Source organism: Carya illinoinensis, chromosome 7, assembly GCF_018687715.1.
Source record: "Carya illinoinensis cultivar Pawnee chromosome 7, C.illinoinensisPawnee_v1, whole genome shotgun sequence".
Lineage (NCBI taxonomy): Eukaryota > Viridiplantae > Streptophyta > Magnoliopsida > Fagales > Juglandaceae > Carya > Carya illinoinensis.
The window spans coordinates 23,537,242-23,553,371 of NC_056758.1; the positions used below are offsets into that span (position 1 = coordinate 23,537,242).

At 38.2% G+C, this 16,130-nt stretch overlaps 1 protein-coding gene across 2 annotated transcripts in view; it reads left to right on the forward strand.

Moving 5' to 3' along the window:
* The window catches only part of LOC122314768 (probable E3 ubiquitin-protein ligase ARI8), a 35,386-nt gene extending 20,534 nt beyond the window's left edge, over positions 1 to 14,852 (forward strand). The window contains exons 8-15 of one of the 2 annotated variants that reach the window (XM_043130350.1): positions 9,415 to 9,522; positions 9,817 to 9,907; positions 10,210 to 10,299; positions 12,484 to 12,573; positions 13,212 to 13,283; positions 13,353 to 13,452; positions 13,530 to 13,656; positions 14,139 to 14,852. In XM_043130350.1, coding sequence (XP_042986284.1) covers positions 9,415 to 9,522; positions 9,817 to 9,907; positions 10,210 to 10,299; positions 12,484 to 12,573; positions 13,212 to 13,283; positions 13,353 to 13,452; positions 13,530 to 13,656; positions 14,139 to 14,412 — 952 coding nt within the window. In that variant the 3' untranslated portion in view covers positions 14,413 to 14,852. The remainder of the gene's footprint in view (positions 1 to 9,414; positions 9,523 to 9,816; positions 9,908 to 10,209; positions 10,300 to 12,483; positions 12,574 to 13,211; positions 13,284 to 13,352; positions 13,453 to 13,529; positions 13,657 to 14,138) is intronic. The other variant, XM_043130351.1, reaches the window with a different exon arrangement.
* Positions 14,853 to 16,130: the final 1,278 nt, after the last annotated feature.

The following is a 16,130-nucleotide window of genomic DNA, read 5'->3' on the forward strand; positions in this document are numbered from 1 at the left end:
ATTGTTTCATATAATTATAAGTGTTTCTCTCACATAAGGCATGAGGGAGCTGCTCTTAAAACACTAATCTATCTCTAGATAAGGCATAGGTAGGGGTAATCGGTCCGGTTCAGTTGGTCTAGAAGGTATTTTTTGGACTGAACCAATTCAGTTGGTCCACTTTCCCACCCCGAGACCAATTTTGGAGAACTATAAACCGGACCAGACGTGTTTCTATTAGTCCAGTATCGGGGTGTTCTGTCCAATCCAAAAAATATTAAAAAAAAACAGTGACAATTCATATTTTGATTAGTAAATAGCTAAGTTAGAATTATATTAACACATAAGCATAAATAATTAGGTTAAAAAAAGTTACATAAATGCACTCAGTAATGGGTTCCATTTTGTTACATAAAAATTGTATTATAACATATATAATATATTATATCAAAATTATAAAAGTAATCTTAAAAATAATCATATATTTTAGTCGGTCTAGGGTGGAAAAACCCTGGGAATGGAAGACTGAAATTTTCTTGAAGGTTAGACAGACCAGCCTGTCCCATGACTCCAATCCAAGGACCGTACTGGTCTGACCAAAACCAGCTGGTTCGGTTGGTTTTCTCAGCCCACCCAATACTTTTTATACCCCACACATAGGCCTGGTATGTTGGTTTTGTTATTAAGATGACAATTAATAAGTCAAGACTAAAAGCACTGACATGGTCATCTAAGTTTTTATTCATGATGGTGTTATCCATAATGAAGTTACCATTCAACTTTCTCGTATAATTGTTCAGTCTCAAATCAAGCAGTAGAGGAAGTGGAAAGTGTATATAATTTGTTTTTAGGAAACTACATTGGAGCATAAGATGCATGGTGTAGCACTGAGTTTGTGGAATTCTTAGCATGTCAGTTGGTGTTGATTATACTTATGTGGGATAGAAGGATGGTGGAAATAATTGATTTGTGCAGGTCTTTAAGGCCCTACTTTGGATATGTTGGGATTGATGGGATAATTTGGTTGGTTTGATGAGTTAGTGGAACTTGCCATGGTGTATTGGCGGGTATTTCAATGGTACTCCTTTCCCTAGTGCCCTAGTGAGAGAAAGAGTGGAAGCACAACTTGTTCCAGCTATGGTGGATTATCGGACTCTTATCTTTGAAGAAAATCTCATTGATGTCCCTTTGGTCGGAGGCAAGTTGACGTGGTCAAACAACTGAGATAATCCTTGTTGGTCTAGAATTGACCAATTCCACATATTCCAAGATTAGAAAGGGTAATTTTTAGTAGTTTCCTAGTGTAGTTTACTGAGGCTATGCTCAAATCAATTTCCTAGTCTTCTTGATTGTGGACATATTTTTGGTGACAAAAGGAGTTAAGTGAATATATGGCGGAAAACTGAAGGGAAAAAGTGAAACTCTAGTGGTCTTCTTTGAAGAGCCCCTAAAGTTGATTTCGTACTCAAGTTTTGAAAGCTTATTTCAAAGGGAAATGCTTGGGCCACCACTGGTAGCTCCCGCTGGGGGCTACTGCTGGCCTATTTTTTTATTTTTTTGCTTTTGCTTAATGATTAAGTAAGTGTCTTTTAATAAGGTTGTGATTTGTTTTTTTTTTAAAATATTTATAAGTGTTTAAAAAAATACTTGTAAAAAAAGGCCAAAAATAAAAACACAATACAACTAGCGGTAGCCGTAGTGCTACCCTATTTCAAAATATGGAATGAGGAGGTATTTGGAGGCATGGGAAGAAAAAAATAAATTCTTCTAAACAAGGTTAGCAATTTGGATGCTTTAGAAGAAGAGAGAATCACTCTTTGGAGGAGGTAAGTTCAAGAAAAAAATTGCGAACAATGTGGCTGAAGGAAAATGATACGTGTACAATGTTTCTTACAAAGTGGACAATTCTAATCGAGGAAACAATTCTATTGGCTTCTTGTCTGTGGATGGCACTTTTTCTAATAATCACACAAGATTTATTTATTTATTTATTTATTATTATTATTTTTTTTTGAGAAGTAAGAAGAATTTATTAATGTACATGATTAGGCATAACCCAGGTACACAGGAGGTATACAAGAGGTGAACCTAATTACAAGGTAAGCGTTTTGAAAATCAGCATAAACGTCATTAAAACTAGTCCCATTCAATACAATGGCTGAAGCCCAAAGTAACAATGTGTGATAGAAAAAGTCCCTAAACCCTCCCATCGAACGTTCCCCATTGTCAAAGCAGTGACCATTCATTTCCTTCCAAGTACACCACATTAAGCATGGAGGCACCATCTTCCAAGCAACCGTGATTTGACAATTGCCCTAACTTCCTCTCCAACATGACAATAAGTGAACCACCCTCCTAGGCATGACCCAGGCAATACCAAGCCTAGAAAAGATTTCATCCCATAAAGCCTTAACCATGTCAGTGTAGAAGAAGATGATCTGCTATTCCTCCATTTCTTTTAAATATAAAGCACCAATCCATTAGAAAAATTCCACGCTTTCCCAGCATATCAATAGTCAATATTTTCCTATGAGGGGCCAGCCAGCCAAAAAAAGCAACCTTCAGCAGAACATTACTCCTCCAAATGCTCTTTCAAGGAAAAACAATAGAAGAATGGGGCGACATAACCTTGTAAAAGGATCTGACCGGGAAGTTCTTTTTCCCCTAATGAGTCCAAAGCAACCTGTCCCCTTCAGCTTTTAAGTTTAGTGCATATAATGCCCTGTAAAATTCTGTAATATCTCCCACCTCCCAATCCTGGACAGCTCTAATAAACCTCACAGACCATTGAAGAGAACCAGCGGAGGTGGCCATGTTATTAGCCACTAAAGCATCCTATCCATTGCAATCCTATAAAGAGAAGGGAAAGCATTCTTCAAGGTGATATCACCACACCAAATATCTGATTAGAATCTGATTTGTGTTCCCCCTTCCCACCTCAAATCTGAAATTGCTGAAGAAATCTTCCCATTCATTCTGGATAAATTTTCAAACTCCCACCCCATATGCTCCTCTTACTTCATTTGAGCACCATCCTCCCCAAATACTACCATATTTGACATCAATAACATTCCTCCAAAGAGCATCCCCTTCCTGATGATATCGCCATAGCCATTTCCCTAATAGTGCATAATTGAATATTCTCAACTTTTTAATCCGCAAACCGCCACATGATAAAAGGGTGTAGATCTTATCCCACTTAATCAAGTGGAATGTTTTCCCATCCTCTTAAGCCTCCCCACAAGAAATCACAAAAAATCTTAACCAATCTATTTGCCACCCCTGCAAGCAAAGGGAATATAGATTAAAAGTATGTTGGGAGGTTAGATAACGTGCTCTTGATTAAGGTAATTCTACCGCCTCTTTGGACAAAATAAATCCTCTTCCAACCCGCCAGTCTACATTCAATCTTTTCAACAATCCCATCCCACATTGCCTTGGAATTATGGGGAGCCCCCAAAGGAAGGCCGAGGTACTTCATAGGCAAGGATGACACCTTGCAGCCCAAGATAGCAGTCAATTTGCCTAGTTTAACAGGAACCCTTTCAGACTTAGATAGATTCACCTTAAAGCCAGAGGTAGCTTCAAAACAAAGCAATAGTGCCCTCAAGGAACGAATTTGGTCGGGATCTGGCTCGCAACAAATTAGGGCGTCTTTAACGAAGAGAAGGTGAGAGACATTTAAGCAACCATTCGATGAACCGCCCACCAAGAAGCCCGAGATAATGTCCCTATTTGCCACATTTTGCACAACACATCCATTACTAAAACAAACAAGAAAGGGGACAAATGGTCCCCATGTCTCAAACCCCGAGGGCTATTGAAAAAACCTTTAGGATTACAATTGACACCATCTCTCCCCAAAACCGTATCTATAAAGGATATATACCAAAAAATCCCAATTAACATGATCAAACGCCTTCTCGATATCCAATTTACAGAGTACCTGGGATGCTAGCTTTGACTATGCTGTCCAAGCATTCATTGGCAATGGGTATGGAGTCAAGAGTCCATCTTCCCTTGGCAAAAGCATTTTGTGACTATGAGATGATCTTCCTCATACCTTCACTCATCCGATTAGCTAGAACTTTTGAAATGATCTTGTATACCCCACTGACCAAGTTTATGGGGCGGAAATCTTTCACCTCCACCGACCTTGGCCTTTTTGGAATAAGGGCAATGAATGAAGTGTTAAGGCTTTTCTCAAATTTCATTGACGAGTGAAATTTTAGAAAAACCTTCATGATGTCCTCCCCAACAAGCCTGAAAGAAAGCTATTAAGAAGCCATCTGTACCTAGTGCCTTGTCTTTATCCCTCTTAACACACTAAGTACCTCATCCTTACCAAATGCTCTCTCCAACCAAGTTGCACTTGCCATATCAATTGAATAAAAAACTGGCCTGTCTACCTAGTTTTAGCTTAACATAAAAATGAATAATGTGATCCTTAATTTCAGTGTTATCCATGAGTACCTTGCCTTCCGAGTGGAGAACTTAAATGGCATTATTTCTTCGGTGGGAGGTAGCTACTTTATGAAAAAACTTTGTGCTTTTGTCCCCTTCAACCAAAGAGCCTAAGATTTTTGTCTCCAAGAAATCTACTCCATAAGGGTGATTTTTTCCAGCTCAGTCACAACAGCCCTTTTCCTTGTCTTATCTTCAACCAAGAGAGCCCCATCAGCCTCCTTTTCATCAAAGCTTTGCAACTCCTGAAAAAGAATATTCCGTTGGTCATTAATGTTCCCAAAGACTTCCATGTCCCATTTTTTCAGATCACTTTTTATGGCTTTAAGTTTCCCAGCCAAAACAAAACTAAGAGTGCCCGAAAAGTGATATGAGGAGCACCACGATCTAACATTGTTGATGAACCCATCGAATTTCAGCCACATATTCTCGAATTTAAAATATTTCTGCCCCTCATGAAGGCCCCCACAATCCAATAAGAGGGGAAAATGATCAAAGCGTAGTCTAGGGAGACATTTTTGACATAGGTTAGGAAAGTGGGCCTCCCATGAAGGAGTGACGATAAATCTGTCCAGCTTGGACCAGGCCCTCCCATTAGACCAGGTGTGGTCTCCTCCAGCCAAAGGTAGATTAACCAAATCCAGCTAAAAAATTAGGGTTGAGAAGTCGGCCATGGCTGACCTGATACTAGCCACCAAAAATTTCGTCTACATACTCTCTACCAAATTAACTACTCTCTTATCCCACATCACTATAATACCTCTTGACGCTCCCTTAGAAGGTAGAGAGACCCAACTGTGTAAGAGCGACCCCACAAACTTCTTATTATATTCCTGTCAACAATCTTTAACCTAGTCTCCTTCAAACAAATTACGTCGATCTTCCATTTCCGGATTACATTATTCATGCTAGGGGTGTAAAATTTTCGGTCCGGACCTTAAAAACTGATTGGACTGAATGGTTTGGTCTGGAGTGGACTGAACTGGACCGAGTACTTGTTTAGTCAGTTTCGGTCCTTCATTTGTGCATTTTCGGTCTAGTCCCAAGGTGGGGTTTTTTTACCCCGGACCGGACAGGACGGAAGGACCAAACTACAAATATATATTTTTAAATTTTTTTTTATAAATTATATATATTATTTTATATAGTAGTTATATAAGTGCATTATGTAATTTTCATCCAACCTATGATTATTGACAATAGAAAATGTTAAATATATAATTATTAATTTACTAATATATAATTATTAATTTTGATAATTTGAACAACTTTTTTTAGGCTAAGTAAAAAATGTGCAAATAAAGTTAAATATTTTTTTATTCAAAATTATAAACATTGTGGACTTTTTTATACTAATGGGCCAAAAATACACATTGTGGGCTTTTTTGTATACTTCAAGAACGATGGGCTTTTTTGTATGATTGGGCTCCCATTTGAAACTACTTGCCCGAATTGATAGCTAACGGTCTGGTCTGGTCTGGTCCACTGGGGGTGATTGGTCTAGGCTGGGAAATGATGGACCGAAAGTTTTAGTCCATCATCCCCCCAGAATGGACCGATTTACACCTCTAATTCACATGGAGGCGCTTGCTTGGATCGTTCAGCCCCCAAACATTCCATGAAAGAATCTTAGGCTTCATAAGACACCAAGATTTGATCTATCATTGTATACTAATCAAAAAAAAAAAAAAAGATTTGCCCTATCATTGTGCCTCCCCCTATTGGCAGTTCCTTCCCTTGCATCATAATTGATAGAACAAGAAAGTCTCTTGAGCTCCCTTTCTTTCTTAGAAGCAAATCTACCAGAAAGAGGTTGTCCTACTTCAATAGCAATAAAGAAAGCTTTAAACTGATCCTCTAAACCTTCACAAGAAATCCCTACACAATGGCGAATTTCTTCTACCTTCGAAGGACTTAGACTCATAAAGGCACTGGAGGCAAAGAATAGAGAGGACTAGGCTCGTCCCTAGAATCCTCCAGTTTATATAAAAGAGAACTGACTCTGGACTCCTTACAAACCAATTGCAAATCCAACCCATCCAATGGCCCATCATCCGAGAGTACCTCATCAACTGAAAGAGCCCCAACCTCTTCTTCTAGAGTACACAAGACCCTGGAAGGGACCTTGTCTGCAATTGAAAGTGACCCCATGGCTATAGTGGCAACATAAGATGACTGAGAGCAGTCATAAGGCTGTGAGTTACCATCATCACCCTGAGGACAAGCAGAAGCTCCGATCCGAGTCAACCCGGCTGAGACCAACACTTCTTTTGCAGCTGTTCATCTTTGTTGGGGCTGGAAACTGCTACTCGTTGAGAACTGGAAGGTTGTCAGCAATCAACAACCCTTTCTGTGCTACCGGTGAGCTGCCAATGGCCTGGAGATGATCAAAAGCTATAATATGAGCTGACCTACCTAAAGCCATTGCCTTGTTGCAGCTATGCATCCCTACTGGGACCTGTGGCTGCAACATATTTGGAGCTGGAGTGTCGCCGGTGGCACTGGCCCTTTTTGTTGTGGCGACGAGGTGCCTAGAGCAACTACCAGCGAGCTTGAAGTATTCGAGCTCGAGATAAACGAATAGGCCCTCTCCTCAGTTTGAACGACCTAGGACAGATGAGTCTTCGAGCCTGAGATAAGCAATTGTATTATTCAGTTTTACAATAGTCTGTTTACAAAGCATAGTCGGAGGCCTAAGGAGGGTGATCTCTTGATGAGGTCAAGGGATCCTGGCTGAAGAGAGAATTTGATGAAAGCAAGGTTCAAGTGGAAGTATATGTATTGAGTGGTGACAAGGCTTGGGGTTTGATTGGTTCCTCCTTGACTTTCTTTCAAGCTTGTTGGAAAGTTGTAAAAGAAAATGTTATGACCAGGATGAACAAGATCTCCACGCAAAAGGAAAAGTAGTAAGAAGTCTCAATGCAACCTTACTCCTATTCCATAAAGAAAACAAACAAGGGTAGTTGAAGTTAAATATTTTTGGCTCATTAGCTTGGCAAGTGGGGTTTACAAGAGTGTTACTGAAGTTCTTGCAAATAGACTGAAGTTGGTATTAGAAGATTATCTCAAAGTCTTAGAAGGCATTGTTAGGGGAGGCTAGATCTTGTTTAGTTCTAATTACTAATGAATGTCTTGATTCCGGAACTTATTCGGGGTAGCTAAGGGGTTGTGTAATATGGAAAAAGAAAAGGGCTATGATCATATCTATTGTGAGTCTTTGTTGTATATGTTGAGATGTGGTTGTAGAAAATAGTGTAGTGAGATAGACTTCTGTATCTCCACTATGCTTTTCTCCATTTTGGTGAAGCAGTACCCGAGGCCTGCACCAGGAGATCATTGTCTCATCACTAATTTTTCATAGTTATGGAGGCTTAAGTAAACTTATATCTTCTTCAGTAGACGGGGTTTTTTTATCAGGAGGATTTGCTGCAGGGTTCTGAAACATAGATGGGCTTACCCATATCTCACCTGTTGTTTGCAGATAACAAGATTTTTATTGTGGATCAATTTTGACGAGTCTATATTTCATCTGAGTTAAGTGGGACCCAAGTGTGTTCTCTAGTTCAGAGTGAGATTGGGGATCCAAAAATTGAATATGTCCAATTGAGTCCTTTTGGGGATGTGGTTATGGCGGTATAATTATGAGGGTGCCTTTGTGGTTAGTGGTGGTGCAGAATATGGCTGTTTGTGTAGGTGGATTATGCTCTAAAGATTAATGGGCCATTTGGGTTTGGACTTTTCGAAAAACATTGAGAGGATTGGGTGGAGTTTTCCTGTTTAGGTATGAGGTGGGAGATGGTTCAAGGGTAAAGTTATAGTGTGTCATGCAGTGATCTACTAGAGATCTCTATTGATACTCAAAGGTTGGATAATTTGTTTTCCTTTTTTTATAGGAGCAGTAAATGTTGGGGCTTTGGAAGAATTTTTGGCAGAATAAAGCTTTTTTAAAAGTGGTTTCTTTCTTTGGATTGCCACTTTAGGGAAGATTCTCACTTTGGTCAACTAAAGGAAGCGACATGTTTTGGTGATTGATTGTTGTATATGTAAAAAGAGGGGGAAAATGTTGGATCACATTTTGCTTCATTTTGAGGTTGCTAGTAGTTTATGGAATTCTATTTCGAGTCTATTTAGGCTGAACTGGATCACAGATGGTGGATTTCTCAGCATATTGGAAAGGCCAGACAGGTAATCTTCATATTGAAACATGATGGAAAATGATTCCTTTGTGTTTGAGGTGATACATTTGGAGGGAAATGAATGATTGGAATTTGAGGCATGTTGGGCTAAATTGGATCATGCCTTGTCGAGTGGTGGATTTCTTAGCATGTTTGAAAGGCCAGGCTAGTAATCTTTATAGTGAAACATTATGGAGAATGATTCCATTCTATTCGATGTGATACATTTAAGGGAAATAAATGATCAGGGTTTTGAGGACTGTGAGAGGACGGTGGAAAGTCTCATATAGGTTTTTCCTTTTTTCCATTCATCTTTAGATGACCGTTCATTCTTGTTCTATTTCTAGCCTTCAGGACTTTCCTGCTTTCTTTTAGATGCACTCTATGTGAACTTTGGTAACATACTCAAAACGTTTTTGTTAATAGAATTTAAACTTATGAAAAAAAAAAAAAAAAAAAATCCTGAGGAAATGATGAGTTTAATGGTGCACTGAGGGGAGGGTAGCTTACATAGGAGGTTAAAATAAGCACATAAAATTAGAATCTAGAAACATTGATGATTTCTTATAAATTAATGAGTGCATTACCATCATTTGATTGTTAATGATAGATTATTTAATGTTTTCTTCTGATGCTTTTTCATAATTCATCTATTTTTAGTGAAAATCCTACAAACTTGGTATATTTGGATCATGTCAGGCTGCACAAATTTTTACTCAAATTTTTTATTTTTGTTGTAAGTATTGATTATACTTTTCCCAGGCGTGATGAGTTATCTGTCTTTGATGAATTTCAGGATATTGGCGAATTCCAAGCCTTGTCCAAAATGCAAGCGGCCAATTGAGAAAAACCAAGGCTGTATGCATATCACATGCACACCACCTTGTAAATTTGAGTTTTGTTGGTAAGGTCACAAACTTTGTCAGAAATTGTCATCGTTTTCTAGTCTTGATTCTGTATATATCTTTCCAGAATCACTAGTGTGGAATTTATTGCCTTTTTATTTTTTCCAGGGATATTATCCACTTGATGTTAATATTAATTGAAGTGCTTTACTTTCAGCATCTTGTGGCACTAGAAAGCATGAAAAACGTTATGTTCTTTTTTATGCATATGTTCTCTCTGTCACAATATTCCTTGCATGAAATTTTGTTTCCCTTCTTTTTGTACATTTTTTTATTATTATTTATGCTTTCAGGCTTTGCCTTGGTGCGTGGTCAGACCATGGTGAGAGGACTGGTGGTTTTTATGCGTGTAATCGCTATGAAACAGCAAAGCAAGAAGGAGTGGTATACTTATATTGTTCTTTTATTTTTATTTTTATACTTTTAGTTTTGCTTTTTCCTATTGGTATTTATAAAATATTGTGGCATTTTATAAAAGAACAACACTATTCCTTATTTTATTATTACTTTTCACCTACTTTTACTACTATTCCTTACTTTTTACCTACTTTTTATTACTATTCTTTACTTTATTATTACTTTTTACCGACTTTTTACTACTATTCACAACTCTCCTCAACACTTCTCAACACCCAAACCCACCTTAGTGAATGCTTGATGAATTTTATCTATGCTGTTTCCTGCAGTATGATGAAGCTGAAAAGCGAAGGGAGATGGCCAAGAACTCCCTAGAGAGGTATACTCATTATTATGAAAGATGGGCAACCAACCAATCGGTATGTGCTAATATGTCATATTGAAGCAATATTGAGACAATTGGTATCCTCAAGCTTGCAATACTTGGTTTCTAAATCGACTTTTCAAAAACAAATGTCAGTTTCTAAAATGGATCGAAGCCAGAAATTACGAAACATCATGCGTAGGTCTTGTGACATTTGCCTGATTTGTCATGTCTCTCCCTCTCCAATTGTGAGAAAGAAGTGCTGCAAGTTTACCATCATTGCCTTCATCACATTCATAGAAAGTCTATTTGGGAAGTATTATCATTTTTCAATATGAAGCATCTAATCCTAATTTTAATATTGTTTGGATTGACTGGAATGACATAGAAGGATCATCGTAACTGATGCATTGTGGCTGAATTGAGTTGCCCTGTGCTAACCCTGACGTACTCTATAAAGTTATTGCCTTCATAAGGCATATATGAAACGGAGTTGAGTTGCCTTGTACTAACCCCGATGTACTTCGTAAAAATCATTGGGGCTGGGAACATGGTATATTCTGTCAACTAGTGCATCATTGAAAGAAATTATTTTTGTGGGCGTATATTTGGTTTATTGGTCTCTATTCTTTAGTTGAAAATGTTGCCGCACACTCTCATTTACGACAAAAATTATTTGTGTTTAATCAAAACCTTGTTAGATCCTTTTGGTTTATTCTTAGAGCAATGCTACATACAGCCGTGGAATTGCAAACGCCGCGCAATCGCTTTGAAAAAGAGTGGGGTCAACGATTAAAAAGTTAGTTTTTTTTTCACGTGAGTCCCATATTAATTTATTTTTTTCAAAGCAACTGCACACCGCTTGTACAACCATGACTGCAAATATCATTTCTCTTATTCTTAATATTAAGGCTATTCATCCGGGCCGGATTTTATCCGGCCTGGCCCCGGTACCCAGATAACCGGGTTTCGGTTACGGTTTTTGGCCCGGGTCAAATCCGGGCCGAAAACCGGATTACAAAACCCGGACCAATGCAGTCCGGGTACAGGTTTTAAAACCCTAATAATCTGGTACCCACATCCTTTAAAAGGAAAAACCGCTTCGTTGATCTAATAGACCAACTCTCTCTCTCTCTCTCTCTCTCTCTCTCTCATTACGAACTCAGAAACTACAAACCCTAGCCTCCATCATCGTGACCCCATCGCCGAGTCATCTTCATCTTTTTTATCGCCGAATCGTCTTATCTCTTTCATCGCTGAAACTCGCAAGCTCCTGTCTAGTGGCGAAACCTAGCTTCCTCTACTTCCTCTACTGAGTTTCGAAACCCTAGTTGTCGGCCATTGTCTCTCATTTGTGGCTTTGTCGTCTTCTCTCTCTCTCTCTCTCGTGCCAAAACCTAGCTTGTGTCACTCTTCCTCGATCTGTTCTTCAAGACCGTCGTCTTCTACTTTTCGCTCCGTTTATCTGCTATTTTTTTTTTGGGTTCTATTCGGCTTGTGTATTTTTCTTTCTTCTTTGTTTGTATTGTTTTCTCTTTGTTGATTTTAGGTTTTTTTTATTGCGAATGTTTGAGTATTTTTATGGGATAGATGTGTTTATATGCTAACAGTAGTCGAACAAGGGTTTTTTTTTTGCTAGATCTACTCTTTCTTGCCGAACATGGGTTCTTCTATTTCTGGAAAAAAAACGCACACACAAACCCGGGTTCTATCCGGAACCCGGGTTTTGAAAATCCGGATTCATCCTGGTTCCAGCCCGTATTAGAACCAGGCCAATCCGTTGTGGGTTCCGGCCCAAATTTAAAACCCAGGTTCCGGTCCGGATACACCCAGGTTTCCGGGTTGGAACCCGGATGAACAGGCCTACTTAATATGATTCTATTTTCTCATGTCTAAGAAGTTGCTTTAAATATTTAAATATACGTCTAGGGAAAAGATGAAATCTGGACACTTAAATCACTTAAAACCCGTTAAAACCCATTGCCCCAAGATCTTGAGACCGGGATGCAATGAATACCAATCTCCATGTATTCAACATTACCTAATCAACACATCTTTATATGTGCACGTGTGTGTGTGTGTGTGTGTGTGTGTATTATATGGCAATATATTTCCAAAGCTGCATTAACATCATTAATTGTAACTAATATGAGAACTTGAAACATACTGGTATAGCGTTTGTATTTACCTTTGAAAAACAAATGATGTGGTTAATCACTTCTATGTTTTCTGTTTGCAGTCTAGACAAAAAGCACTAGCAGACCTGCAGCAGATGCAAGCTGTGCATGTAAGCGAAAATGATTACCATCGTTTGTTGGCCAGTGAGCTGGTAACGTTGATTTATTTTGATGTCAGTTAAAATAGGTGGGTTTATGACGGCATCACTTTCCACATAATGTGAAGCCTTCCTGGGAAAGAAAATCTGCATGTATATCTGAGGAGGTGACAGTTTCACTGGTCGATAACTAATCGTAATGAGAAGTCAATAACTAATCATTGTATGAATATTATGATTAAAAACATACAAGATGAATTGTCAGTTCAACTGATAATCTGTATATATTTTTTTAGAAGTCTTTTCTTACTTTAAGATATAATCACAACTGAGGTCAAGTTTATTCTCCGACCCTGTCCAAACCTTCTTGAATGTTTTTTCTCTATTAAAATCAATTCTTGAAATACTCCTCCCTTTGATATTTTCCCAATTAGTTCTGGTTTGTGTGCAATGTCAATACCCAAGTCAGTTATCTGCATGGCTGTGAATGTGATCTTTTGCTTTGTTTTTCTTTAGCTTCTGTTCAGATGTTATTTAATTTTGCGCGGAAGTGTAGTTGCCTGAGACTGTTAATCTTTAATTTTAGCAACCTATGGATATTGGACAGTGTTGGGGGGTTACAGCATTTTTCCTGTATTCATTGTTTCTGTTTTTGAGTTTTGAGGAATGTTGATGTCCTTGTAATGTTGTAGCTTGAAAAGCTGAGCGACATACAGTGCCAACCTGTGTCACAGCTGAAGTTCATAACAGAGGCATGGCTACAGGTATATCATAAATTCTGCATTGTATGACAGAAGGTGGACTCTTCATCATCAAATATGCTGTGTATGCAGATAGTTGAATGTAGGCGGGTTCTGAAATGGACGTATGCCTATGGATATTATTTACCTGAGCATGAACATGCTAAGAGGCAGTTCTTTGAGTACCTGCAAGGTACGTCACTTCGTCCAGCTTGAAGCAGACTTTACCTCAGCCTGCCCTGTCCTGTTTAAAATCTGTTTGTCATGCAGGTGAAGCTGAGTCTGGGTTGGAGCGACTTCATCAATGTGCAGAGAAGGAGCTACAAGTTTACCTCAATGCAGAGGGTCCATTAAAGGATTTCAATGAGTTCCGAACAAAACTTGCTGGACTGACCAGGTGACTTTCTACAGAAAATATTACTAGAGGTTTTGTCTGGATGCTATGCCTCGTCTAAGAATTAACTTAATTCTGATTGTGTAAAACTTGATGATATTGTAAAGTTTAAGCTAAGATGCTCAGTAGGGTGAAGGTATTAGTGCTGTAACTGGTCTTAGATAAGTTCTGGAAATTTTGTCACTCAAGAGTCGAAAATGCCAATTTGGGTTTTGGAACTGCCACTGAGCCTAGGTAGTAAAAAGCCACAACACTGTTCTTTTGTCAGGTCTGGTTTCTGAACTCATCTTTCACTCTAAATTGTTCAGTCAAAAGCCCATCACCGCATTCCATGAATAGTGAGACGCTTGGCTCATTAGAATTCAGAAGCTGTTAATTTTCTGAGGCTGATTTTCTTTTTTCAGCCATCCTTTCTACTTTGCCTAAGGCTTACTTGAATGTAGCTCTTCCTGTTACTGATTGTCTTATAATTTCTATTGAAACAGTGTGACTCGGAACTACTTTGAGAATTTAGTTAGAGCTCTAGAAAATGGTCTGTCGGATGTGGACTCCCAAGGTACCTGCAGCGTGACAACAAGCTCAAAGAACTTGGGAGGTGGGAGCAGTAAGGGGAGAGGTGGGAGGGGCAAGGGTACTACATCAAGATCAAGTAGTTCCAATAGAAATATCGATGATGCAGGCCGTTGGTCCTGTGAACACTGCACATTTTCAAATGTCAAGTCAACCTCCATCTGCCTGATGTGCCATCAGCGCCGGTGAACCTCGTACTCCGGGAAAATTATGCCACCTGGATACAGATATATCCGTTTTGCCTCTGCTGGCTGGGCGGTTGATATGGTGAAGCATCCTCGATGGAATTTCATGGAGGAGGGTTTTCAATTGATCACTCGCCTCTGGAATTATTTACACGAGGAAGTATGTTAAAAGTACGGGTGGGATGGAAATAGGAGAAATAACGGTACTCTGTCTCAGTGTCGTGTTGTTGGATTATGAGATGTATATAGGTTATGCTGTTTGCTGTCACACTTGTACTGTGGCTATATCAGGATCCATGCAAAAGCATTCATCTGTAATTCTAGCTGTAGCAAGCTCTAAGGCTCCACGGCAGTTGTAAGAATGAACTAGCTAGGGGACAATAAGTTGAATTGGCCCCTGTATGAATATAATAAATGCTTTTACTATTTATCTTTGTTTACAAATCCCATTGAGCATATACCATCTGTTGAATTTTCTTTTTCTTTTTGTCCTGTTTTAATATCGTCCACCAGAGAGTAGAAAATTGGGCTTGATGTGCACAGATTTGGGATTTTAGAGTTTCTTACCCAAATTTTAGGGTATGAAATGTGAGGCACAAATGTTATACTACTTATCTTCGTTTACAAACCCCATTGAGCACATGCCATCTGTTGAATTTTCTTTTCCTTTTCTCTCCTGTTTTGGTACCTTCCATCAAAAGTAGAAAATCAGGATTTAGAACCTCTAGAGGTCTAGGCAGAGTGAAAGTAGTAAACAGAGCATGTAATATCTATGAGTGAGTTTCTTAGCTAGCATGTTTTGTAAGTGTTATGGGGTTCATTTTGTGTCTCTCTCAGATGGTCTCAAAGTCCCAATTTTGATTTCAGTATGTTTGAGATTGTCTACTTCCTTCAGATGACATATTATATACATACATACATACAAACATATATATATATATATATACTAGTAAGAGCAATGTGCAATGCACGTTTGTCCAGTTGACTAATTTTGTTATTTTTCAAATTTTTAACTATAAACGGACAGAATTTTGTTTATATTTGTAGAACTTTTTCCGTTTACAACACATAATAAATATGACCTGCGTAATGTTTATAATTATATTACGACTTACAAAAATCAACTCATAACTATGCATGGATATTTTTAAAGTATATATTACAAGAGCAATAAGTTTCAAATGAGGTATTTAAAACATTCATTCTTGGATTTTTGCTTCATTCTAGGAATTTTTCTTGTTTAAATAATAAAAGAGTTAATGGATTCGTTGTTCTTCACATCTCAGCATATCAATAATCTTTTATATGTCCCAAGGCAAATGCAGAATACAAGATAAAAGAGGCAACAACATCATGCAATCAAATCATCCAAAAACAATTCATGGCATTAATTTTTTTTAACATCTAACTACTCCATGTAACAAAAAAAAAAAAAAAATCATAAGAAATCATACCGGGTGATGTCGAAAGGTGAGGAAAAAAGAAGCAGGTTTCTCAAAAGTTTATAGTTGGAACAATCAAAAGGATGAACATTTTACGACATAGCCAGCAGAATGAATTGAAGAAGATAATAACTTTATACAAACTGGTAGATACACTTTTATACCAAGCGGTAGACAAAATCGTAGGAAAAAAATATCATTTTACATATATAGGCATTTAGTGCAGGCGGTGAAAGAAAAAGCAATGAAAATAAAGACCATTTAATAAGAAGAAGAGGAA